The 19,738-nt window shown below is 53.9% G+C and overlaps 3 protein-coding genes across 3 annotated transcripts; all 3 read left to right on the forward strand.

Moving 5' to 3' along the window:
* The first annotated feature begins 1,030 nt into the window (after positions 1-1,030).
* Positions 1,031-9,938, forward strand: BDY24DRAFT_379328 (putative ATP-binding cassette transporter). The gene is made up of 49 exons (XM_076639037.1): positions 1,031-1,428; positions 1,583-1,619; positions 1,704-1,717; positions 1,794-1,870; positions 1,982-2,023; positions 2,108-2,158; positions 2,224-2,297; positions 2,427-2,498; positions 2,570-2,718; positions 2,792-2,886; positions 2,945-3,207; positions 3,287-3,351; positions 3,429-3,632; positions 3,701-3,787; positions 3,904-3,987; positions 4,065-4,129; positions 4,241-4,294; positions 4,359-4,491; positions 4,585-4,687; positions 4,776-4,810; positions 4,942-4,960; positions 5,046-5,060; positions 5,131-5,201; positions 5,273-5,384; positions 5,450-5,687; positions 5,764-5,804; positions 5,900-5,967; positions 6,068-6,113; positions 6,187-6,242; positions 6,313-6,581; positions 6,652-6,710; positions 6,779-6,801; positions 6,878-6,913; positions 7,001-7,090; positions 7,164-7,361; positions 7,456-7,601; positions 7,774-7,911; positions 7,978-7,993; positions 8,070-8,222; positions 8,294-8,308; positions 8,389-8,417; positions 8,497-8,569; positions 8,645-8,651; positions 8,819-8,903; positions 8,987-9,018; positions 9,096-9,286; positions 9,360-9,434; positions 9,532-9,617; positions 9,699-9,938. Exons 1-48 carry the CDS (start codon positions 1,069-1,071, stop codon positions 9,601-9,603), a joined length of 4,437 nt encoding a protein of 1,478 aa, XP_076499501.1. The 5' UTR covers positions 1,031-1,068; the 3' UTR covers positions 9,604-9,617; positions 9,699-9,938.
* A 746-nt stretch (positions 9,939-10,684) lies between these two features.
* On the forward strand, positions 10,685-15,086 carry BDY24DRAFT_230900 (uncharacterized protein). The gene is made up of 17 exons (XM_076636634.1): positions 10,685-11,171; positions 11,229-11,263; positions 11,399-11,523; positions 11,601-11,688; positions 11,753-11,841; positions 11,904-11,991; positions 12,105-12,179; positions 12,261-12,326; positions 12,406-12,915; positions 13,000-13,686; positions 13,777-13,813; positions 13,919-13,997; positions 14,115-14,264; positions 14,336-14,500; positions 14,599-14,638; positions 14,763-14,880; positions 14,981-15,086. The coding sequence occupies exons 1-17, from the start codon at positions 10,798-10,800 to the stop codon at positions 15,030-15,032; spliced, it is 2,778 nt and encodes a 925-aa protein (XP_076499502.1). The 5' UTR covers positions 10,685-10,797; the 3' UTR covers positions 15,033-15,086.
* A 2,683-nt stretch (positions 15,087-17,769) lies between these two features.
* Positions 17,770-19,502, forward strand: BDY24DRAFT_379339 (cyclin family protein). Its single transcript, XM_076639038.1, has 4 exons — positions 17,770-17,855; positions 18,032-18,228; positions 18,347-18,461; positions 18,582-19,502. Exons 2-4 carry the CDS (start codon positions 18,074-18,076, stop codon positions 19,077-19,079), a joined length of 768 nt encoding a protein of 255 aa, XP_076499503.1. The 5' UTR covers positions 17,770-17,855; positions 18,032-18,073; the 3' UTR covers positions 19,080-19,502.
* Positions 19,503-19,738: the final 236 nt, after the last annotated feature.

A 19,738-nucleotide genomic window follows, 5' to 3' on the forward strand; every position in this document is an offset into this window, starting at 1 on the left:
AATTGAGCCGCTCCCATTATGAGGCTAGTACAAAGCATCTTCTTTCTTCCTCGACCACTCTGATGAGCCCCATCAATCAATCAACAACGAGGAACGCAGAGCGTCGTCAACTCGAAAACGTCAACACGGTCAACTCAACTCAACCAGCATTCCTCGAGACGCACTCCTCCTCCTCTTACTTCTCGTCGCATCCGAGCACGTAGCTGACCTGATCAGAACAGAGGCAACGGGACACGAAGAAAGACGCGTCTTCGAACGCGTCGATCCATTGCTGCCTTTTCTCTCCTCACTGAGAGTTGACGCTTTCTGCCTTTTCAGTCCTCCCCATCGACAAGGAATAGTAGAGAGCATTGCTCTGGCGCACCTTGGCTCCCGAAAGATGCAGACCTCGTCTTCCAAACGCTGTCTCGAATGGGGAAACAAAGGGTTCGAGGGGGTCCTAACCGGTCACTCTTCCTTTTTCTGTCGAAGCACTGCTCACTTTCCCCACCTCTCTATTTCCCTCAATATGGACCTCTCTCAGTCTATATGGGAGCCTCAGGTGATTTTTTTCTTTCTCTGCGGACAGGCACTGAAGCCAGAGGAGCGGAAGCAGATCTCATCTAATCACCGACGACGGATCCGAGCGGTGACTCGTTTTCCTTCCCTCCTTCTTCGATCTAGGTTTCGCTGACCTTCGAAGGGTCCTTGGTAACCAGAACGAAGCCGGCTTGCTCACAAAGCAACACGAAAAAGTAACCGAAGGGAGCCTTGCCCCTCGTTGATCAATTTTTACGTTTCCTTCCAGCCCGTCCAGGTCGTCAGCGTCGCTCGTTTTCCTTCGTTCTTTTTCGCTTCGTTCTTTATGAAACCCAGGGTTTCAATAGAGATTAATCAGTACAGGCTATGGGCTTCCCTGAGAGTGAAAACTTGCGAGCTGCAGTGACGCAGTCGGAACTAGCTGACTGACAAAGCTCGATTGCTTTTTGCTCCGGCGCCCTGCTCGCTCGCTTCATTTCCCAAGAGGTTCCTCGTTCGATTCTTCACCTCCACCCACCACCCCCCCTCCCCTCCTCGACAACAAGCGAGATGGACGAGAAGACTCCTACTACCTTCTCCTCGATCCCTCAGGGATCAGCTCTTGAGCCAGGATCCGCTCAAGGGACCCACCCATCCATCTCCCCTTCCAACGCTCCTACCCTCACTTCCTCCTCCGACGATGAGCAGAACGACAAGAAGAACACCGACGACCATGGAGGAGTCGACGTCGCTCGAGCTAAGGAGGAGTTTGCAGAGCTCGGAAGGACCCTCACTAGGCAATCTAGCTTGCATCGAGTGGCGACTGGTCAATCGAAGGATGTTGAGAAGGCAGAGGACGACTTCGACCTCCTCTCCTTTTTCAAGGGCAGCAAATCTGCTCAGGATGAAGCTGGTTTCAAGCCCAAACGAGTGAGTAATCTTCGTCCATCAGTGAACATGGCACAAGCCTTAAGAAGCCAAAGGGTTTCGAGCTTGGGAGGTCGTAGGAGCTCGAGAGGGAAGGAGAGGGGAGGAAGAGAAACAAAGCGAGGGCTGACGGTCTGACCCGCCTCCCTTTTTTCAGGTTGGAGTTACCTGGCAAGATCTGAAGGTCGTCGGAGGTAGGTAGACCCTCGCTTGACCTCTTCAGGCTCGAGAAACTGACTGCTATATCGTTCTTGGCTCGAAATCATCGGCTCGAGTAGGAGGAGGAATGAAGGTGCGGCCTCCCTCCCTCCTTCGACCGTCTCCCTCAAACTCTATGCTGACTTCCTCTTCTGATAACCGTCTTTCAGATAAACATCAGAACGTTTCCCGATGCAATCGTAGAGCAGTTCCTCATGCCTGTTTTATCTCTCCTTGGAACCTTCGGGTGAGTCTTTCCCAATCTCGAGGTTCGAGCCTTGAAACCGCCGTTCTTCTTTCGGACGCGTCCTCTTTTTGCTGACCTCGCCTCTCTCTCCCTTTCCTTTCCACCGAACAGATACAAGCCCTTCGCTCCTAAGCCCAAGACGATTCTCGAAGGGTGAGCTTCTTTCTCCCTCCGTCCTCGAACCCTTCGGTCTCTTCAGGCGAGCCGACGACGCGTTTTCCCTCTTTCTACATGCAGCTTTGACGGTGTGCTGCTCCCCGGCGAGATGTGCTTGGTTCTTGGCCGACCGTACGTAAAAAATCTCGACAGAAGTGCCCTCTGAGAGACTCGCTGACCTCTCGTTCGTCTTTCAGTGGATCCGGTTGCTCTTCCTTCCTCAAGAACATCGCCAACCAAAGGGAGTCTTTCTTGAGTGTCGAGGGAGATGGTGCGTGACTCACCCTTTCTTCTCAGTCCGAAGAGGCGCTGGTTTCAAGGGCAAACGAGAAGAGTCACGCCGAAACGAACGAACTGATCTCCTTTTCTCGTTTCTTTCTCGGGTTGCCTTCTTGCTCAGTTCGATACGCTGGAGTTGACGCCGCAGAGATGAGGAAGCACTTCCCCGGAGAGGTTTGCTACAACGAGGAAGGTCAGTATGCTCGTCTCGCCTTTCAAAGCCTTCCCGACCTGACCTTCGTCGCGTTGAAATTTCCCTCGAAGACGATGTGCACCTGGCGACCCTCACCGTCGGTCAGACCCTCTCGTTCGCTCTCTCGAGTAAGACCCCTGGAAAGCGACTTCCTGGAGTCTCCATCAAGGAGTTCAGAAAACAGGTTCAAGCTACTCTTCTCAAGATGCTGAACATCGAGGTTCGTCTCCATTCCCCTCTCTTTCGTCTTCTCGTATCTGACACTCGCATATCCATCTTTTTGACTACCATAGCACACCAAGAACACCATCGTCGGAGATCAGTTCACTCGAGGAGTTTCTGGAGGAGAGAGGAAGCGAGTCTCGATCGCCGAGATGATGGCCGCCAGGTTCGTTCAACCTCCTTCGCGTCGTGTCGCTTTGAGCTGACCTTGTATGAATCTATAGGGCCTGTGTTGCATCATGGGATAACTCGACTCGAGGACTCGACGCTTCTACTGCTTTGGACTACGCTAAATCGCTGAGGATCCTTACCGACGTGTTTTCCATGACCACCTTCGTCTCTCTCTACCAAGCTGGAGAGGGCATCTACGATCAGTTCGACAAGGTCCTCGTCATCGACGAGGGACGACAGGTCTACTTCGGACCCACCAAGGAGGCTAGGAAGTACATGGTCGGACTCGGATACAAGGATCTTCCTCGACAGACCAGTGAGTCGACGCGTCCTTCTTGGTTTCGCCTTTCGCTTTTCTTGGGCTGACCGGGAGCTCATCTTCTACTCCCTCTCAGCTGCGGACTACCTATCTGGCTGCACTGATCCAAACGAACGACAGTTCGCTTCGGAGGACTGTTCCGTTCGTTCTCTTTTTCTTCGCTTCTCAGAGCGTCGATCGAAGCTCACCCTTTCCTCTCTTTTCGTCCTTTTCCCCAGTCCGTTCCCTCTGACCCCGCCGCCTTCGCTGCCGCCTACCGAGCCTCCGACACCTACAAGCAGGTCTCTCTCGAACGAGACGCTTACCTCAAGAGCATCGCCGACGATGATCGAGTTCAACAAGATTTCAAGGCTGCCGTCCAGGACGACAAGAGGAAGGGAGTCTCCCACAACTCTCCCTACACCGTCTCGTTCATATCTCAGGTCAGTAGTCCCCCGTGCCTTCCAATTCGAGATGCAAAGTCGCTCACACCGCTTCCTTCTTCTATCAGGTCAACTCTCTCGCCAAACGTGGTTTCCAGCTCAAGAAGCAGGACGTCTTCTCGATCGTCACTGGATACGCCACCGCCATCATTATTGTGAGTTCAAACCCCCCGCCGGAAAGTAGAGAAGGACGCGTCTCGTTCAAAGCTGTCGGACGTTGGCCTGCTCTTCTTGGTTTCGCTACTGACCGCTCCCTTTCCTCTCCTTTCAGGCCATCATCACTGGAACCGTCTACTACCAACTTCCCCAGACCGCTGGAGGAGCTTTCACTCGAGGTGGAACTCTCTTCATCGCCGTTCGTCGCTTCTCCGTTTCGTCGTCGATCTCGTCTCTTCTTGAGCTGACCTTCCCTCGCCCGTTTGCTCGACTCAGATGCTCTTCAACGCCCTGAACTCTTTCTCTGAGCTTCCTTCGATGATGATGGGACGACCGATCTTGTGAGTAGAACGCAGGAGGAAGACGGAAAGGAAGGGGAAGCGAGAGGGAAACGCGTCGGGGGCAAACCGACTCACTCGTTCCTCTTTTCCTTACTTTCTTTTCTTTTACAGGTACAAGCAGACCAACTACAAGTTCTACCGACCAGGAGCCTTCGCCATCGCCGCGTGAGTACCTTCGAAACGAGACGCGTGCGTCGAACTCGAGCTGAACCTCGATCCTCTTTTGCAGCGCCTACTCCGAGATCCCTTTCACTCTTCCTAGGATCCTGATCTTCTCGATCATCGTGTACTTCATGGCCGGACTCGCCACGAGCGCCGGAGCCTTCTTCTCGTTCTTCCTCTTCGTTTACGGGACTTTCATGGTGAATCACCCCCTTGCTCTTCCCTTTTCTCCTCTTCCCACTCGAGCTGACTTTTCTCGTCCCTTTCTTGACCTTGCTTCCCATCGTTTCAAGGTCATGACCGCCTTCTTCCGTTTGATCGGCACAGTTACGAAGTCCTACGACGTCGCTGCTCGATTGGCTTCGATCTTGATCATCTCGATGGTCCTTTACGCCGGTGAGTCGTCGTCTTCCTCGTTTCCCTCGCCCTCCCCTCGCAGCTCCTTCGATGCTGACTCGATGGTTCTCTTCCTCCAACAATGCAGGTTACATGATTCCTGTGTTCGCCATGAAACGATGGGTCAGTAGATGGCTCAAATGAGGCAGTAGCGGCGCTTCCTCGACCTGAGTTGGTTGAGGCACGGCCGTCGCGTCTCGTTTTGGAATTTGCCTTCGTCTCTGACGCTTTCTCTCTTGCTCTCCCTTCTACAGCTCTTCTGGATCTACTACAGTTCGTCCTTTTCCTCACCGAACAACCTTCCTCGTATCGACCTGATCTTCTCATCCTGATCTTCTCATCCCCTTCCCTCGTTCAGTCAACCCTCTCAACTGTTCGTTCGTTTCTCATCGTCTTCCCTTAAAAATCCTCGTGCTTACCGACCTTCCGCCTTTCTACTACAGACGGATTCGCCGCTTTGATGATCATCGAGTTCAGCCGGGTCAACCTCGCCTGCGACGGAGCCTACATTATCGTGCGTCGCCTTCCCCCCCGTCTCTCCCTTTCGAACTGACTCTTCTTCTCTTCTTCTCGACGATGCTGCAGCCTGGGAATGCGGGCGTTCTTACCTCGTACCCTGACACTATCGGAGACTACAGTACCTGCAACCTTGCTGGATCCGTCCCGGGGCAATCTTTCGTTCGAGGATCCGACTACAGTACGTCCCACTTTCGGCTGTTTTGTTTTCTTCCCTTGCTGACCTCGTCTCTCTCTTCCAATCAGTTCTTGCTGGATACGAGTACCGAACGCAAGATCTGTGGAGGAACTTTGGAATCCTCATCGCCTTCTTCCTCGGTTTCTGTGCTTTGCAAGTCGCCTGCATGGAGTACCTCGGTTCTGGATCGTCGATCCTCGCCATCACCGTCTTCGCTAAGGAAGACAAGGACACCAAGGTTCGAAACGAAGCCCTGCAGGAGAAGAAGCAAGCCGCTCGACGAGGAGAGCTCGAGCAAGATCTTTCGTTCGTTCTCGTCTTTTGATTGTCCTTCTTTCCTACCATCCTCTTGAGCTGACCTCCCGTTTTGAACATCTTGCAGTGGTCTCACCACCGCCAAGAAACCCTTCACATGGGCTGCTCGTACGTCCGATTGATCAAGCGCTTCGACGTTCGGTCGTTCCTTCGCGCTAACTCCTTTCTCTCTTCCTCTCCTCTCTCCTTTTCTTCTCGATAAGTCGACTACACTGTGCCTGTCTCGGGAGGTCACAGGAAGCTCCTCAACGACATCTATGGATACTGCAAGGTTCGTAGCTTCCCTCTCTTCTCCTCACGCGTCTCCCTCTCGCCCCCGCGTTCTCAGTGGCTCGAAGCTGATCTCGCCTGCTCTCCCTTTCCTCTTGCAGCCCGGAACTCTCACTGCCCTCATGGGAGCCTCTGGTGCTGGAAAGAGTAAGTACAGGGCTCTGAGTCGCGTCTCGTTTCTGCCAGAACGCTGACCTCGATTCTCCCTCCCTTCGTTCAGCCACTCTTCTCGATGTCCTCGCCGGAAGGAAGACCATCGGAGTCATCGGAGGAAGCGTGAGTTCTCACCGTTTCTTCCGTCGAGATTGTCCCAAAGCTGAAACGTTCTTCCTTCTCCCTTTCGAAGCGACTCATCAACGGACGAGAGACTGGTATCGACTTCCAGCGAGGAACCGCTTACGTCGAGCAGGCCGACGTCCACGAGTATACCCAAACCGTCCGAGAAGCTTTCCGAATCTCCGCTTATCTTCGACAGCCCTTCCACGTCTCCAAGGAGGAGAAGGACGCCTACGTCGAGGAGATCATTCAACTTCTTGAGCTCGAGGATCTCGCCGACGCTATGATTGGTTTCCCCGGCTACGGTCTCTCGGTCGAGGCTAGAAAGCGTCTTACCATGTGAGTCTGTCGTGCTGTTCCAACGAAGAGCTTCGAGCGACTGACCTGTTTTCTCGTTTCTTTCGTTCAGCGGAGTCGAACTCGCCGCTAAGCCTCAGCTTCTTCTCTTCTTGGACGAGCCTACCTCTGGTGAGCTCCTGTTTACACCCGAGGAACCTTTTCGCCGAGGCTCACCTTCCCCTGCTCTCTTTCATCAGGTCTCGACGGACAATCTGCCTTCGTACGCATTTCCCTCCACTTCGTTCTCTCTCCGTCCTCTTTTCCCCGGCTGACCAGCTCTTTCTTCCTTCCTACAGAACATCATCCGATTCCTCAAGAAGCTTGCTGGAGCTGTGAGTTGTCCTTGGTCTTTCTGAAACAACGAGAGAAAAGACGCGTCGAGCTGACCTTTCGTTTCCTCTTTGGATCCTCCTTCTCAGGGTCAATCGATTCTCTGCACGATCCATCAACCCAACGCTCTTTTGTTCGAGAACTTCGACAGGCTGCTCTTGCTCCAGAAGGGAGGAGAGGTGAGTAGCATCGATCTTGAATCGTTCAACCCTTCACTTCTCGTACTGACCCTTTCCCCTTTCCCCTTCCCAGACCGTTTACTTCGGTGACGTTGGGAAGGACTCTCACGTTTTGACCTCCTACCTCGAGAGGAACGGAGCTCCTTGCCCTCACGACGCCAACCCTGCTGAGTTCATGCTCGAGGCTATCGGTGCTGGATCTGCGAAGCGAATGGGAGGAGGAGACTGGGGAGAGAAATGGAGGAACTCCCCTGAGCTCGCCGAGATTAAGGTTCGTCTCTACACCTCAATAATTCTCTTCAGCTTCGAGCTGACCTTGCTGATCGGTTCACACTTCCCCCTCCCCCCTCCTTCTCCGTTCACAGAAAGACATCGCCGCTCTCGACGCTGAGGCTCTCTCGAAGCCCGAGGAAGTCGACCCTGAAGCTTCGAGGGAATACTCGACTCCCTTCCTGTTCCAGCTCAAGACCATCGTCGCTCGTACCCTCAAGGGATTCTGGAGGATGCCTGAGTGAGTCTTTTGTTTTAATTTGATCGAGGGATGCGAAGAGAACGAACGTGTGCGACGCGTCGTCAAGTCGTCTTCACGAGTCCCTCGTACGACGTCGCCCATCATCGCCCATCTGACTCTCTTGTTTGCCCTTATCATCTCCCTCTTTCGTTCCCTCCATCTCGCTCAACAGTTACGGATACACTCGACTGTTCTCGCATCTCTCGATCTCGTTGATCACCTCCCTCACCTTCCTCAACCTCGGATCCTCCGTCCAAGATCTACAATACAGAGTGTTCGCCATTTTTATCGCCACTGTTCTCCCCGCTATGTAAGTCATACATCCATACACATATTCCAGTTGAAACGTTAGGCTGACCTTCGTTCTCCCTCGCAGCATCATCTCCCAAGTCGTGCGTCGCCTCTCTCGCCCTCTTCGTCGCACCCTCACTGACTCACTCTCACCCTCACCTCCTTTACCTTCCACAGGAACCCACCTATATCATGAGCAGACAAACCTTCAACCGAGAAGCCTCTTCTAGGATGTACTCGTCCATCGTCTTCTCGACCTCGCAGCTTATCGCGGAGATGCCGTACTCGATCCTGTGCGCTGTCGGATTCTTCGTGCTCTTCTACTTCCCCGTTCGTTCAGTCTTATCCTCTTTCATTCGTTTGAGCCTCTCACTGACGTCCGTCTCTTCTCTTTCAAACAGATGGGATTCCAAAGTGTTCGTTCGCCGTCGTTTTCCGTCGCACGTCGTCTCGCTGTCTGACACGCTTCTGTCCTCTTTTCTCTCCTCCCTCACAGGCCAGCGACAGAGCGGGTTACCATTTCTTGTAAGTTCTCTCAGCTGATTCGGCCGCCTGCTTCTCGAACTCGAACTCAAGCTGACCCGAAACTCGCCCCCCTCCGCAGCATGATCCTCGTTACTGAGATCTACTCGGTCACCCTCGGTCAAGCCGTTGCCGCTATCTCGCCCTCGATCGTGCGTCCCGAGACATTCTAGCTCTTCCTACCTTGCCGTCACTTCATACGTCCCTTCCTTCTTTCCCACTCGCTGACTGTTTTTCGCTTCCTCCGTCTCCATCACCTCCTCACGCCTCTCCTTCACCCACTCTGCGACATCTACATCGCTTTTCCCTCTTTTAGATGGTTGCGGGTAAGTCCCTTTCTTCCAGTTCGTTTTCGAATCACGCTCGACGACGCTGACCCTCCTCGCCCTTTCTCTTCCTCGCAGCTCTCTTCAATCCCTTCCTCCTCGTGATCTTCTCCCTCTTCTGTGGAGTCACTATCCCCTTCCCCCAGATTCCCTTCTTCTGGAGGTAAGTCGATAACTTTCCCAGCCTCTTTCGTCGAGACGAGACTGACTTTGTGACGCGTCTTTCTTTCCTCCTTCTCTCTTCAGGAAATGGATGTACGACCTCGATCCTTTCACGAGTGAGCTCTTCTTCCGCTTAGCCCCACTCTCTTTGAAATCGTGCTGACCCGGAACCTTCTCTCCTCTCCTTCCCTAGGGCTCATCGCTGGTTTGGTTTCCACCGAGCTTCACGACTTGAAGGTCGTTTGCCTTCAGAGCGAGTTGAAGATCTTCAACCCTCCTCCCGGTCAGACCTGCACTCAGTGGGCTTCCGAGTACGTCAGCGCCGTCGGAGGATACCTCACCAACACCTCTGCTGAGGCCACGTCCAACTGCGAGTTCTGCCCTGTGAGTCCTTCGTCGTCTTCTCTCCTCTCCTCGCTGTCCCGACTGACGCTCCTTCTCCTCGTTTATCCAACAGTATGCCCTCGGTGACCAGTTCTACGGGCCTCTCGGAATCGACTTCTCTACCAGGTGGAGGGATATCGGAATCCTCGTGAGTTCAAACTCGAAACGAACAAGAGTGAAGAAAGAGACGAAGTAAGGTCAATCCGTGGGCTGACTCGAGCTTTCGCTCTTGTTTCCCCTTCTAGATCGCCTTCTTGGTGTTTAACGTGATGGTTACCTTGGTGGCCTCGAGATACCTCCGATACGCCAAGCGATAATCGAGGACTTCAAGGTGAGTTTGCTCAGAAAGCAGCGACGACGCGTCTCACCTTCGTCGACCTGGCACTGACTCTCTTCTCGACGTTCGTTCCAGACCGTCCCCTGAACCCCACGGACTCTTCCACCACTTCCTCATCTAGATTCCCAGTTCCTTCCTTTTCGTCTCTCTCCCATGTATCCCCTTGATTTCTTCGGTTTCTCTTCCCCTCTCCGTCCTAGATTTTGCTCTGCCTTGCCCCCTTCCTTCCGTCTCCTCCCTCCCTTAATCTCTCTTTTTTTCCCGATCTCTCGATCTCTCTTCATCTATAGCCTAAGGTGTATTTCGTTTTGATCATCGCACCGGAAAGAGAAAGAGAGAGGTGAGAGCGGGACGAAGGAGACGAGAAAGTCTCGACTTCTCGTTCGTTGGTTCGAGGTGGTGAGATCTCGATGCCAGATCGTTTCTGGTTGCACGTTCTTGGGCGAGTCGAAAGGATTCGTTCGTTTCCGAGAGAATCAGAAGTGCTGACCAGGGTTCGGGTCTTCGTTCTGCTGTCGAGACGCTTTCTCGACGATCTACTACACGGTGTTTGATGTGGCCAACAGTAGAGTTGGGTTCGCTCCTGTAAAGCCGTAACGGGGGGGGGGGGGGGGGGGGGGGAGGGATGTGAGCTTATCGGAGAGCACGGAGGAGGGGAGGAGAGGGTGGACGGACGCGTCTCTTCCTTTTCGGCTCGGTTTATCTCGTCTCGTCTCGTTAGCTTAGACCCTCCAGCACTCTCTCCCTCTAGAATTTGTTTGGTTCATTATCCTTCCCTTGCTCGTTTAGACTTTGCCTCGCTTTCTCGTAGTGATGCGATTCGAAGGAGAGGAAGGAAGTGAGCGCGTCGAGGTCGGACGGCGAACTCCTCTCGAGTCAAGCCTGTTCGTTTTCCCTCTCTTTTCTTGCATTCGACCTGTCTATTTAATCGAATACAAAACATCTCTCAGACCACATCGAACTCTCCCGACTTTCACTTTAGGCAAAATCTTCTCACCCTTCCAGCTGCGCCGATGACGAGGGAGTTCGATGCGAGCGTTCCGAGCTGTTTCCCTTCCCAACATCTCTCCCTTCCAAAGGGCTTTCGTTTCTCCCTTTTCCTTCTCTACCTTCAGCAGCAGTGCCCCGACAGTCTCATCCACCTCTCCTCTACGACCTCGATCCTCTCAGCAGGATGACCGGTCGAGCGACGCCTCCTTCTTCCATCTCCCTTCCGCTCCCTCCCTCCTTCTCTCATCCTGCCCACGACGCTTCCTCCTCGTCCTCCGCTCTCGACGATACGCTCGTTACACCCGAAGGGACTCCTCAACGTAAACCACCTCGAACGTCGTTCTCTGTCAACACCAAACGAGGAGGTGGGCAGCATCGAGCTTCGTTTGCGAGCTCGCTCAGACCGAGGAGGTTCTCCAGGGCAGGAGGGATTCTTTCTCCAGCTGGTGGAGCGGATGGACTGGGTGGAGGAGAGGAAGAAGAGTTCACTCCTGTGGTACCTAGTTTGTTCTCGACAGGGTTGATCAGGAAGCAGCCGGATCAGACTCCTCTTCCAAGGTGAGCTTCCTCCCTCTTGCTTCAAGAACCGAGAGCTGACTCTCTTCGGTTCATCAGGCTTCCAATGATCGTACTCGGAATCGCTATGATGGGTCAGTAGACGTCCCTTTTTCTTCTCCTTTGCTTTTTTAAAAAAGAGAAGCGAGAGAACGAGAACCGAGCTCACACCTCCTCCTTCTCCTCCCTCTCCTCTCCTTCTTGTTTGGTTTCGTTCGACCAACTCACAGCCGAATGGCTAGCAGCCAACACCGCCTCTCCCTTCCTCATCGCCATGTGCATCTCCTTCAAGATCGAACAGGTCTCGGTAGGAGTCTGGGCGGGGAACTTGACCGCTGCTTTCTTCGTAACTCAGGTGAGTCGTCGAGCAACATCCACTCGTTCGTTTCGTCGATCTGACCCTCCTTTTTGTTCGTCGTTGGCTTTTGGTAGTTCCTCACCTCGTTGCTCTGGTCCACCATCGCTGATAAGCATGGGAGGAGAACGGTCTTGTTTGTGACGTTGTTGTTCAATGGGTTTTGTGAGTCGAATCCTCTGCGCGTCGAACCTTGGAAGATCAAGCTCATTCCCCGCTTCTTCTCCAGCTCTCATCCTCTTTGGAACGGCTAGGACTCTGCCCGAGGCTATCGTGTGCAGGTTGTTGCAAGGGACGGCGAATGGAGCCATAGGAGTGGTGAGTTTCGAGAACCAGCGGTCCAAGCGTTGTTGAGCTGACTGTTCGTGTGTTTCGTTCAGGCTCGAGGAGCGATCAGATCGATCACGGATCACACCAACGAAGCCAAGGCGTATGCTCTGCTTGGGTTCGTTTGGGCTTTCGGAGGAGGTGAGTCTCGAACCCCTGCTTCGCGTCGAGTGAAGGAGAAGACGGGTGAGGGAGGAGGAGGAACGGCTCGAGCTGACTTTCCACTCTTCCTGTCGTCTCGGTACGAATCACAGTCGTCGGACCTGTTCTCGGAGGACTAGCTGAATCTCCAGCGAAAAACTACCCTGATTCTTACGTCGGAAAGATGGGTGAGTCGGGGATATCGAGCTTCAACTTTCGTCGGAAGACGCGACCAGACCTGACCTTCCCCTGATCGTTGTGCTCTGCAGAACTGTTCAAAACCTACCCTTACCTCTTTCCCTGTGTTCTTGCTTCTCTCCCTCTCTTCCTCGGTGGTTCGTCCCCTCCTTCCCATCTCCTGCCTATCCGATCGACGCGTCGGAACTGACCTTCTTTTCTCCTCGACTCCCACAGCCTTCCTCTCCCTCTTCCTCGACTACGACGGCGGCTCCCGAACTGGCGGTATCGCCCTCGCCCTCGAAAAGGAAGACGAAGAACCACTCTCCTCGTCCAACCCTCCCTCCGAACCCGTCTCCACCGTCGGAACCCTCACCAAGAAGGTCTCCCGTCTCTTCGCCTCTCGAGTCGGAGGAGGTGGAGGAGTCGACGCCCGAGGAAGCTTCGGATCTACTACCTCGTCGGCTGTTCCATTGACGAGAGCTGGAGCGAGGGAATCATCGCCTGGAGGAGATCTGGAACGAGCAGGTGGAGGAGGGAAGAGGAGGGCGACGAGTTCGGCGTACGGATACGAGAGACGACCGGGGAGAACGAGCTTCAGTTCGAACAGGAGGAGGGACTCGGATGCTACGGTTAGGATGGAGAGAGGGGAAGGGGAGGAGGGAGAGGGAGAGGGAGAGGTGCTGGGGGTGGAGGAGATCTTCGGAGGTGGAGTTGTTGGCGGGTTTGCCGAGAGGTTGTTGCTCGGTGAGTTCTCTTTCCTCCCGTTTCTCCTTCGAACGCGTTTCCCAACTGACTCGACTTCTGGTCCTCTCTCCTTCTCGCCTGCAGCCACCGAAGGACTAGGAGGTGGTCAACTCGCCGACGTTTGGCTCTCTCAGGCCATCGCTCAAGATCAAGAATCCGTCTTCGAGTCCGAGTTCGACGACGAAGAAGCCGAAGGAGAAGGTCTGGATGAATCCGAATCCAACGACGAAGACTTCCCCTCGCCCGCCGCTTTCCCAACCAGTCCATCCCATCGTCCCATCTCGGAAACGTCTCCTCACCCTCCTCTCACCTCGCCTCACCACCTCGGAATCCCTCCTCCATCCGCTACCTCCTCCCGACGAATCTCACGAGGATCCCTCGGAGTCCACCCCGACGGAACTCTGCCTCCCTCGTCCTTCGTCCCTCGACTCCAACGTCAGTCGGTCAGCGGAGCAGGTTTCATCAATCGTCGCTTCTCAGCTGCTTCAGCTCGTCCGGGGTCGATCCTCGCTTTCGGAGCTACTGGACTCCACACGCCCGATGCGTTGCTCTCGCCTACGGCGGAGAGGAGGGAAGGAGATCCGTTCGCTGCTGCTTTGTCGCCTGGAGCTCCGGGAGGAGGGTTGGGAGCTATCACGGAGGGAGAGAGGATCACGACCTTCCCGCTCAGTCCTGCTGCTCAGGCGGAAGCAATGGCGAAGGCGAGTAGTCCGCTTTGGAGGTTGCCGCTGTTCTTGATGCTGCAGTACTTTGTGCTCTGCGTGCATGATAGTGAGTTTGAGAACTGTTTTCGGACGCGTCGAGAGAAGAAGCGATGCTGACCCTCGGCCTCGCTGCTTGCTTGCTTTCTCTCCCTCGCAGCTACCAACGGTCAACTCTTCCTTTCCTTCCTCAACACGTTGGTCACCTTCTCGCTTCTTCGAAGAGAGCTGTGTCGTGAAAGACCTGCGTCCGTCAAGTTCGAGCGACTGACTCCTTCTTCTCCTCGTTTCGAACCTCGCAGCGACTACGAGGACGGCGGCCTCGGACTCAACCCTGCTCATTTCTCAGCTCTCGTGGCCATCATGTGCCTTTGCCAACTTGTGAGTCGTTTAGAAGCTGTGTTCGAGGGAGGCGAAAAGGAGGGGAGGGATGCGGACGTCGAGGCTCAAACTAAACTGACGCGCCGTTCTTTCGTTTCGTTTCTTATGCTACTACAGACCTACCAGTTCTACCTCTACCCTCGATTGGTAAACAGACACGTTCTTCTTCCCAGATGCAGTTCCCTCCTCGCTGACCGAGCTCGTTCCAACTCTTCCTTTGTTCTTTCGCAGGGACCTCCCGTCGGACGGTTCTCGCACATCGCTATGGTGCGTTATCTCCCTTTCTTACCTTCCACAACACTCTTTCAAAACTTACTTACCGACTTTCCGTTCCACAGTTCCGACTCGGAGTCTTCCTCTTCGTCCCAGCCTACCTCTCGACCCCTTTGCTCCGAGCGTTCGCCAGCTCGAAGGAGGACGGTTCACCCTTCCTCATGACGGCTCTCGTCATCAACATGGCCGCTCGTTACGCTGGAGGAGTGTTCTCATACACCGCTGTAATGGTGAGGCGATTTGAACGCGGCGAAGAGGAGAAGGGATTACTTTGAGCTGACCTTCGGACGCGTCTGGTCATCTTCTCCTTCTTTCTTTGCCTTTCCAGATCTGCACGAACGCGATGTCCCCACCCGAGCTCGTCAATGGTGAGATACGCCAATATCTCTCGGTCGAAGCCCGTACTCGAGGAGTCGTTCGGGTGGGTCGACGCCGAGCGAAGAAGCGAGGTCGAAGCTGACATGATCCTTCCCCTCCTCTCCCGTTTACCAGTCGCCAACGGACTCTCCCAATCGGCTGCTTCCCTTGCCAGGGTCCTCGGTCCCATCATCGGAGGTGGGCTGTGGTCCTTCTCAATCGCTGAGAAAGCTACGTCCCTTGGATTCAACGTGTGAGTCTTGCTTCTCTCCCTTTCTTTCTTCCTTTCCTTCCTTCTTCCTCCCACGCTCGACCCTTAAACTGACCCTTGCTTTTCTCTTACCTATTACCAGCGTCGCTGTCGTTGCCCTCGTCGCTCTCGCTTCTTCCTTCTTCCTTAGATAAACACCGGCGGCGCGTTCTGGATCTGCTCGCCCGCCCGTTCTCCCTCTCTTCGTTCAGTTTCTTTCCTCTCTCTCTCTTACACGTACCGCTTCACGATCAGACCTACACTACCTACATGGCTCGTACGACCTTCTCTCTTCTTCTTCTCTTGATGACTTCTTTCTTGACTTCCTTTCGCCCGCTCTTGCCGTGCCGTTCTGGCCAGGGTAACCTCCAGAACTTGTTCTTTTCTTCTTCAACTGACCTTCCAAGTCTTTCCTTCCTCTATCTTCCGGCCAAGGTAAAGCTCGTTTCTGCTTCTCAGTTCTTTTCGCTTCGCCGTGACTCGTTTCTTCTCGGCCATAACCCTCCTCCTTTTCTCCTTCGATGACCGCGTCGTCCCACTTTGCTCTTGTTGCTTCCCTCAGCCGAGCCCAAAGTCTGTGAACTGAGCTCTTCTCTCTTCTATTCTTTGTCCGCCTTTCGTTCAGGGGAGGATTCGAAGGGAAGCATCGAAGGGACATGCGACGAACAACAGTTCACGACGATTCGACGCAAGCTTGGGGATTGAACGGTGAGCGTAAATGTCTCTCTCCTACTATACCTCCTTCTCCCACTGATCCACCCTTCCTTCTCTTTCGGGGTCGTTCGAGGCAGAGGTCGGAGCGAATTGGAGAGCAGGTCTTCCATGAGAGAAGTCGGTGCTTGCCTCGCTTCTTTCTTCTCCCTTACTTCGGTCCCTCTTTCGTTCTCTTTTTGTGCTACTCTCTCCATGTGATCTTCTACGCTCGCCTTTCCTCGGTTCTCTTTCAGCTCGAAACTGTTTCTCTCTCGAAGTGGTAGTCTAGCTCGTCCTCAAGAAGAAGGAGGGCGATCCTCTCCTTATTGAAACGCTCGATCCTTCACTCAACCTTCCTTTCTAGCTCGCTCGCTCTCGATACCGTTGCAGGTCTCACTTTCCTTGCTGACTCTGATATACTTTGAGAGGAGCGAGCGAGACGGACGGTTCGACCTCCCGCGCTTGATCCAGAAAGGGAAAGGGAAGAACGAAAGGAGTGAGGCTGCAGAGGCTGATCGCTCTCTCGCTCTCTCCGTGCCCAATCGAACCTTCCTTCATCAAAACGGATCCGTCGTCCGTTTCGGAAGAACACGGGTCGGCTCTTATCCCTCTCTTTAGCTTTATAGAGTCGAAGGACCGAGGACCCGAAGAGGACAGCAGTGGAGTTTGTAGAGGGTTGGTTTGAGATCAGACGCGTCGTCGTCTTCGGATGGCGCGACGATGAGCCCTTTTTCGGAGGTAAGCCCAGCCCGACTAGAGATGGATCTGTAGTACGTACATCGTCGAAAGTTCTGCCTTGACCTTGGGAAACGAGGTCAGCAGGAGAGGAATAAAAAAACGCGAGAGCCGAGACCGTTGAGAGCGGTGACTCGATGCGAGATTTTCGAAAGGCCGACGGATTATGTTGGTAGTCAAAACTTCTGACTTGATCCTTCGAGACCCGGAAGGAGAGAGGGTCCCATGGGTTCAGAGGCGAGGTATGATTAAAGGCTCGGTGGCGAGGAAGGGCGAGAAGAAGGTTGGAGACCCGGGCCTGAGCGACGCGTCTTACTCTCTTCATTTCTTTGAGCAAGAAGCTCCAGAAGAGTGAATCAGAGCTACTGCATACTACTCGTCTACAATCTGAGCTTTTATTTTCCTGCTACGACAAAGGGGGGAGCTTCTCGAGGACACGTTTGAGCTTGATGTCGCGTTGTCCTTTTTTTCCGCTGAACAGCAGTCCCTTGGCTGCCCTTTCCGTCAATAGAACTGTCGGGCAGAGAGACACAGCTCGTCAAGGGCGGAGTAAAGACTCGCACCGACTTGCTGCTAAGACGCTTGACGAGAAGAGGGGAGGACCTCGTCGACTTCTCAAAGAGGAAGCGACGCGTCTCACTTCGCTGAAGCTTTCTTCTGCCATCTCTCTTTCTCGACCAATCAAGGAGGGCATTTAACAAACAGGTCCTCATGGAAGACTAAAAAACGTTTTGCCTGTAATACTTTGAGGATTCCAACGAAGGGCCGATTCGTCCCAGGCTCTTGAAGCTTGTCTCGCCCTCCTTCTTTCCTCCGACCGGTTCCTTGGAAGTTTGCGATGGATCGTACCTACCAGAGACGGCCTTTTCCCCTTGTCCTTGGAAAACCTTCTCGTTCGCTTAGAAGGATGCCGAGAAACGGGTTGGATTTCAGCATGCGTCGCAGTTGATTTGAGGGACGGGGAGAGGAGGAGAAGGGGAGGAGGGGAAAGGAGTGTCAGCATTGTTGACGCGTCCTTTCTTTGTTGCAGATTTTTACGCTCGAATGTCGTCTAGCAGTAGTAGAAGTGTACAGTCTAGCAGCGAACGGCCGCCTTTTGGTGCTCTGATCGAAAGGTGAATAGGCGATTCAACGGCGACCTGAGACGCGAGCGCACGAAGTTCTGCGAGCCCGAAACTTAGAAAGCCATCGAAAGGACCCGTCCGATGTCCGTCCGTCGGGCTGGGTTTTTGAACCTCGTTTTTGTGTCTCTCAACGCTTCCTTCTCCCCAACTCTCACAAACAAACTTCAGGAAAAACCTTTCTTCCTACAGACTACATCAACCTCTTCCTCCTCCTCTCCTCTCCCTTCCCCTCCCTTCCCACCCCTTCTCCCTCTTCCACCCATCTTTCCCCTCTCTCGACTCGAGCGACGCTCTCCAAGCCAACAAGCGAACTCTCCTCCTCCTCCTTCCACCGCCATGTCCTCTTCTTCTTCCTCCTCCTCCTCCTCGGATACTTCCACCCGATTCTACGGACATGAGGCTACTGCTACTACAGCAGCTCGATACGTGAGTAGCACTTTTTTTTCCGCTCCTTCGATCTGTGGATGGAAGGAAAGAGAGAGAGGGACGACCTCATCCTCCTCTCCTTCCTTCCTTCCCCTTGGTTCACTCGGTTTGATTAAGAATCCACCTTGGACGTCTCCCTTGCTGACTGCCTCTCCTCTTCTCTTCCTTTCATCTAGATCACCCACCTCTTCTCCTGCCCCAACCTTCCTCCTCCGTCCATGTCCACTTCCGTTCGACCTCCTCTGGCAAACTTTGTCGCCTACGCGCTCTACCGAACCCAGCTTCCTCCCTCCGTCACCACCGCTGCTCTTCTCCTCCTCGCGAGGTTGAAAGCCAGATATCCTCAGGCTAAAGGTTCCTCGGGACACCGACTGTGAGTATAACGTTTTCCTTTCTCTACAAGGAGCCAAAGAGAGAGCAACAAAACTGACCGATCCCTTTCCTCACCTCCCGGAATCCGATCGGTGTTTTGCCCTTCCCTCCCTCTCAAGTTTCATCGCCGCCTTCATGATGGCTTCCAAGAACCTCTGCGACGACACCTACTCGAACAAGAGTTGGTGCGTCGTCGCTCAGTCCATGTTCCCTCTCAAGGAGATCAACCAGATGGTGAGTCGAACCTCCTTCCTTCTCCTTCCCATCCGTCCGTCCTCTCGGATTAGCGTCATTTCCTCTCGGAAGATCTCACCCTCTTTTTACTCCCTTTCTTCTTCCCGCCGACGTTCCCAGGAGCGAGAGATGCTTGGTTACCTCGAGTGGCACATTGACTGCTCTCTCGAGCAGCTTCAGGACTTGGACGTGAGTTCATACCTCAGCTTAAAGTTTCCACCAAACAACCCGAGACTCACCCTCCTTCCTCTCTTTGTTTCTTCCTTGTCCTTCCTTCTCTACAGGACGAGCTCGCTACTCGATTCTCCCACGCTTCCCTCCCTTCCACCTCCTCCAACAACTTCTACTCCAACAACTCCCACCACCACCAACAGCAAACCCAGTTCAACCAACCTCCCTCGACCTACGAAGCCGCCGCGTCCTACCCTTCTCCTCCCTCCTCCCCACCCTCCTCCCACGTCTCCTCCCTCTCCTCTACTCCCTCTTCTACTCCCTCCTCGTCGAATTCCTCTCCTTCAACGTGCGAGACTCCTCCACAGGCTCTCGCTGGAGGTCCCGCGACGGATTCGGTCAACTCGAAGGTCCATGGCGGTGATTACGCTGGGAGCATTCGTGTAGCTGGAGTCGACGACGAATGAGGAGGTGGGACGAAGGAGATGGAAGGAGAAGGTACACCAAAAGGTCGTCGAGCTGCTCGTCCGAGTTGACGTGGCAGGGGAGGAGGGCTCGGTGCTTGGATTCGTTTCGCGTTCGCAAAGGCTTCATTGATCTTGATAACATAGACTCTCTTCGGCTCTTACTTTTTGTCCTTTCCTTTTTTTTCTTCTTCTATACGTTCTCTGTTCGTCCCGCTCCCCCCTCCCATCTCTGTCTCTCCCTCTTTGCTTTCGTTCTCCCTCTGCTTTTCTCGCTTTGTCTTCTCGACTCTCTGCTCTTCCTCGCTTTCCTTTTCCTGTTTGTTTCCCTAGTTTCCTGTATTTGTCTTCTCATAGGATATCCACCAACGCATACATCATATCGATGGCCTCTCCTCTTTCTCAACTCTGCGACTTCCTCTCCCTCTGTAAAGAAGCTCTAGGGGCAGCCGAAACAAGATCGAGAAAGACCCCCTCCAAGATCCAATCGGCTCACACCCGCCCCGTCTGTGTGCCCGTCAAGGCCGTAGGTCGCTTAAATATTCAGTTGGGGAGGTCTTCGATGTCCCCACTAGATTTTTCTCGTTAACGCCGAGGTCGCAGACGACATCTCAGCGCTGAGCGTGGGAAAAGGGTCGTCCA

The sequence above is a fragment of the Mrakia frigida genome, assembly GCF_051309035.1.
Source record: "Mrakia frigida strain ATCC 22029 unplaced genomic scaffold BDY24scaffold_5, whole genome shotgun sequence".
Lineage (NCBI taxonomy): Eukaryota > Fungi > Basidiomycota > Tremellomycetes > Cystofilobasidiales > Mrakiaceae > Mrakia > Mrakia frigida.

Excerpts from the sequence above, each read along its gene's own strand:
- BDY24DRAFT_379339 (XM_076639038.1), top strand. The coding sequence starts at position 18,074 with ATGTCCACTTCCGTTCGACCTCCTCTGGCAAACTTTGTCGCCTACGCG. Across the intron at positions 18,229-18,346 it reads GGTTCCTCGGGACACCGACT|TTTCATCGCCGCCTTCATGA; the intron begins GTGAGTATAACG and ends CTCCCTCTCAAG. Across the intron at positions 18,462-18,581 it reads TCAAGGAGATCAACCAGATG|GAGCGAGAGATGCTTGGTTA; the intron begins GTGAGTCGAACC and ends CGACGTTCCCAG.
- BDY24DRAFT_379328 (XM_076639037.1), top strand. The coding sequence starts at position 1,069 with ATGGACGAGAAGACTCCTACTACCTTCTCCTCGATCCCTCAGGGATCA. Across the intron at positions 2,887-2,944 it reads GCCGAGATGATGGCCGCCAG|GGCCTGTGTTGCATCATGGG; the intron begins GTTCGTTCAACC and ends ATGAATCTATAG. Across the intron at positions 4,492-4,584 it reads TCGTTTACGGGACTTTCATG|GTCATGACCGCCTTCTTCCG; the intron begins GTGAATCACCCC and ends CATCGTTTCAAG.
- BDY24DRAFT_230900 (XM_076636634.1), top strand. The coding sequence starts at position 10,798 with ATGACCGGTCGAGCGACGCCTCCTTCTTCCATCTCCCTTCCGCTCCCT. Across the intron at positions 13,998-14,114 it reads TCATGTGCCTTTGCCAACTT|ACCTACCAGTTCTACCTCTA; the intron begins GTGAGTCGTTTA and ends ATGCTACTACAG. Across the intron at positions 14,639-14,762 it reads CCCACCCGAGCTCGTCAATG|TCGCCAACGGACTCTCCCAA; the intron begins GTGAGATACGCC and ends CCCGTTTACCAG.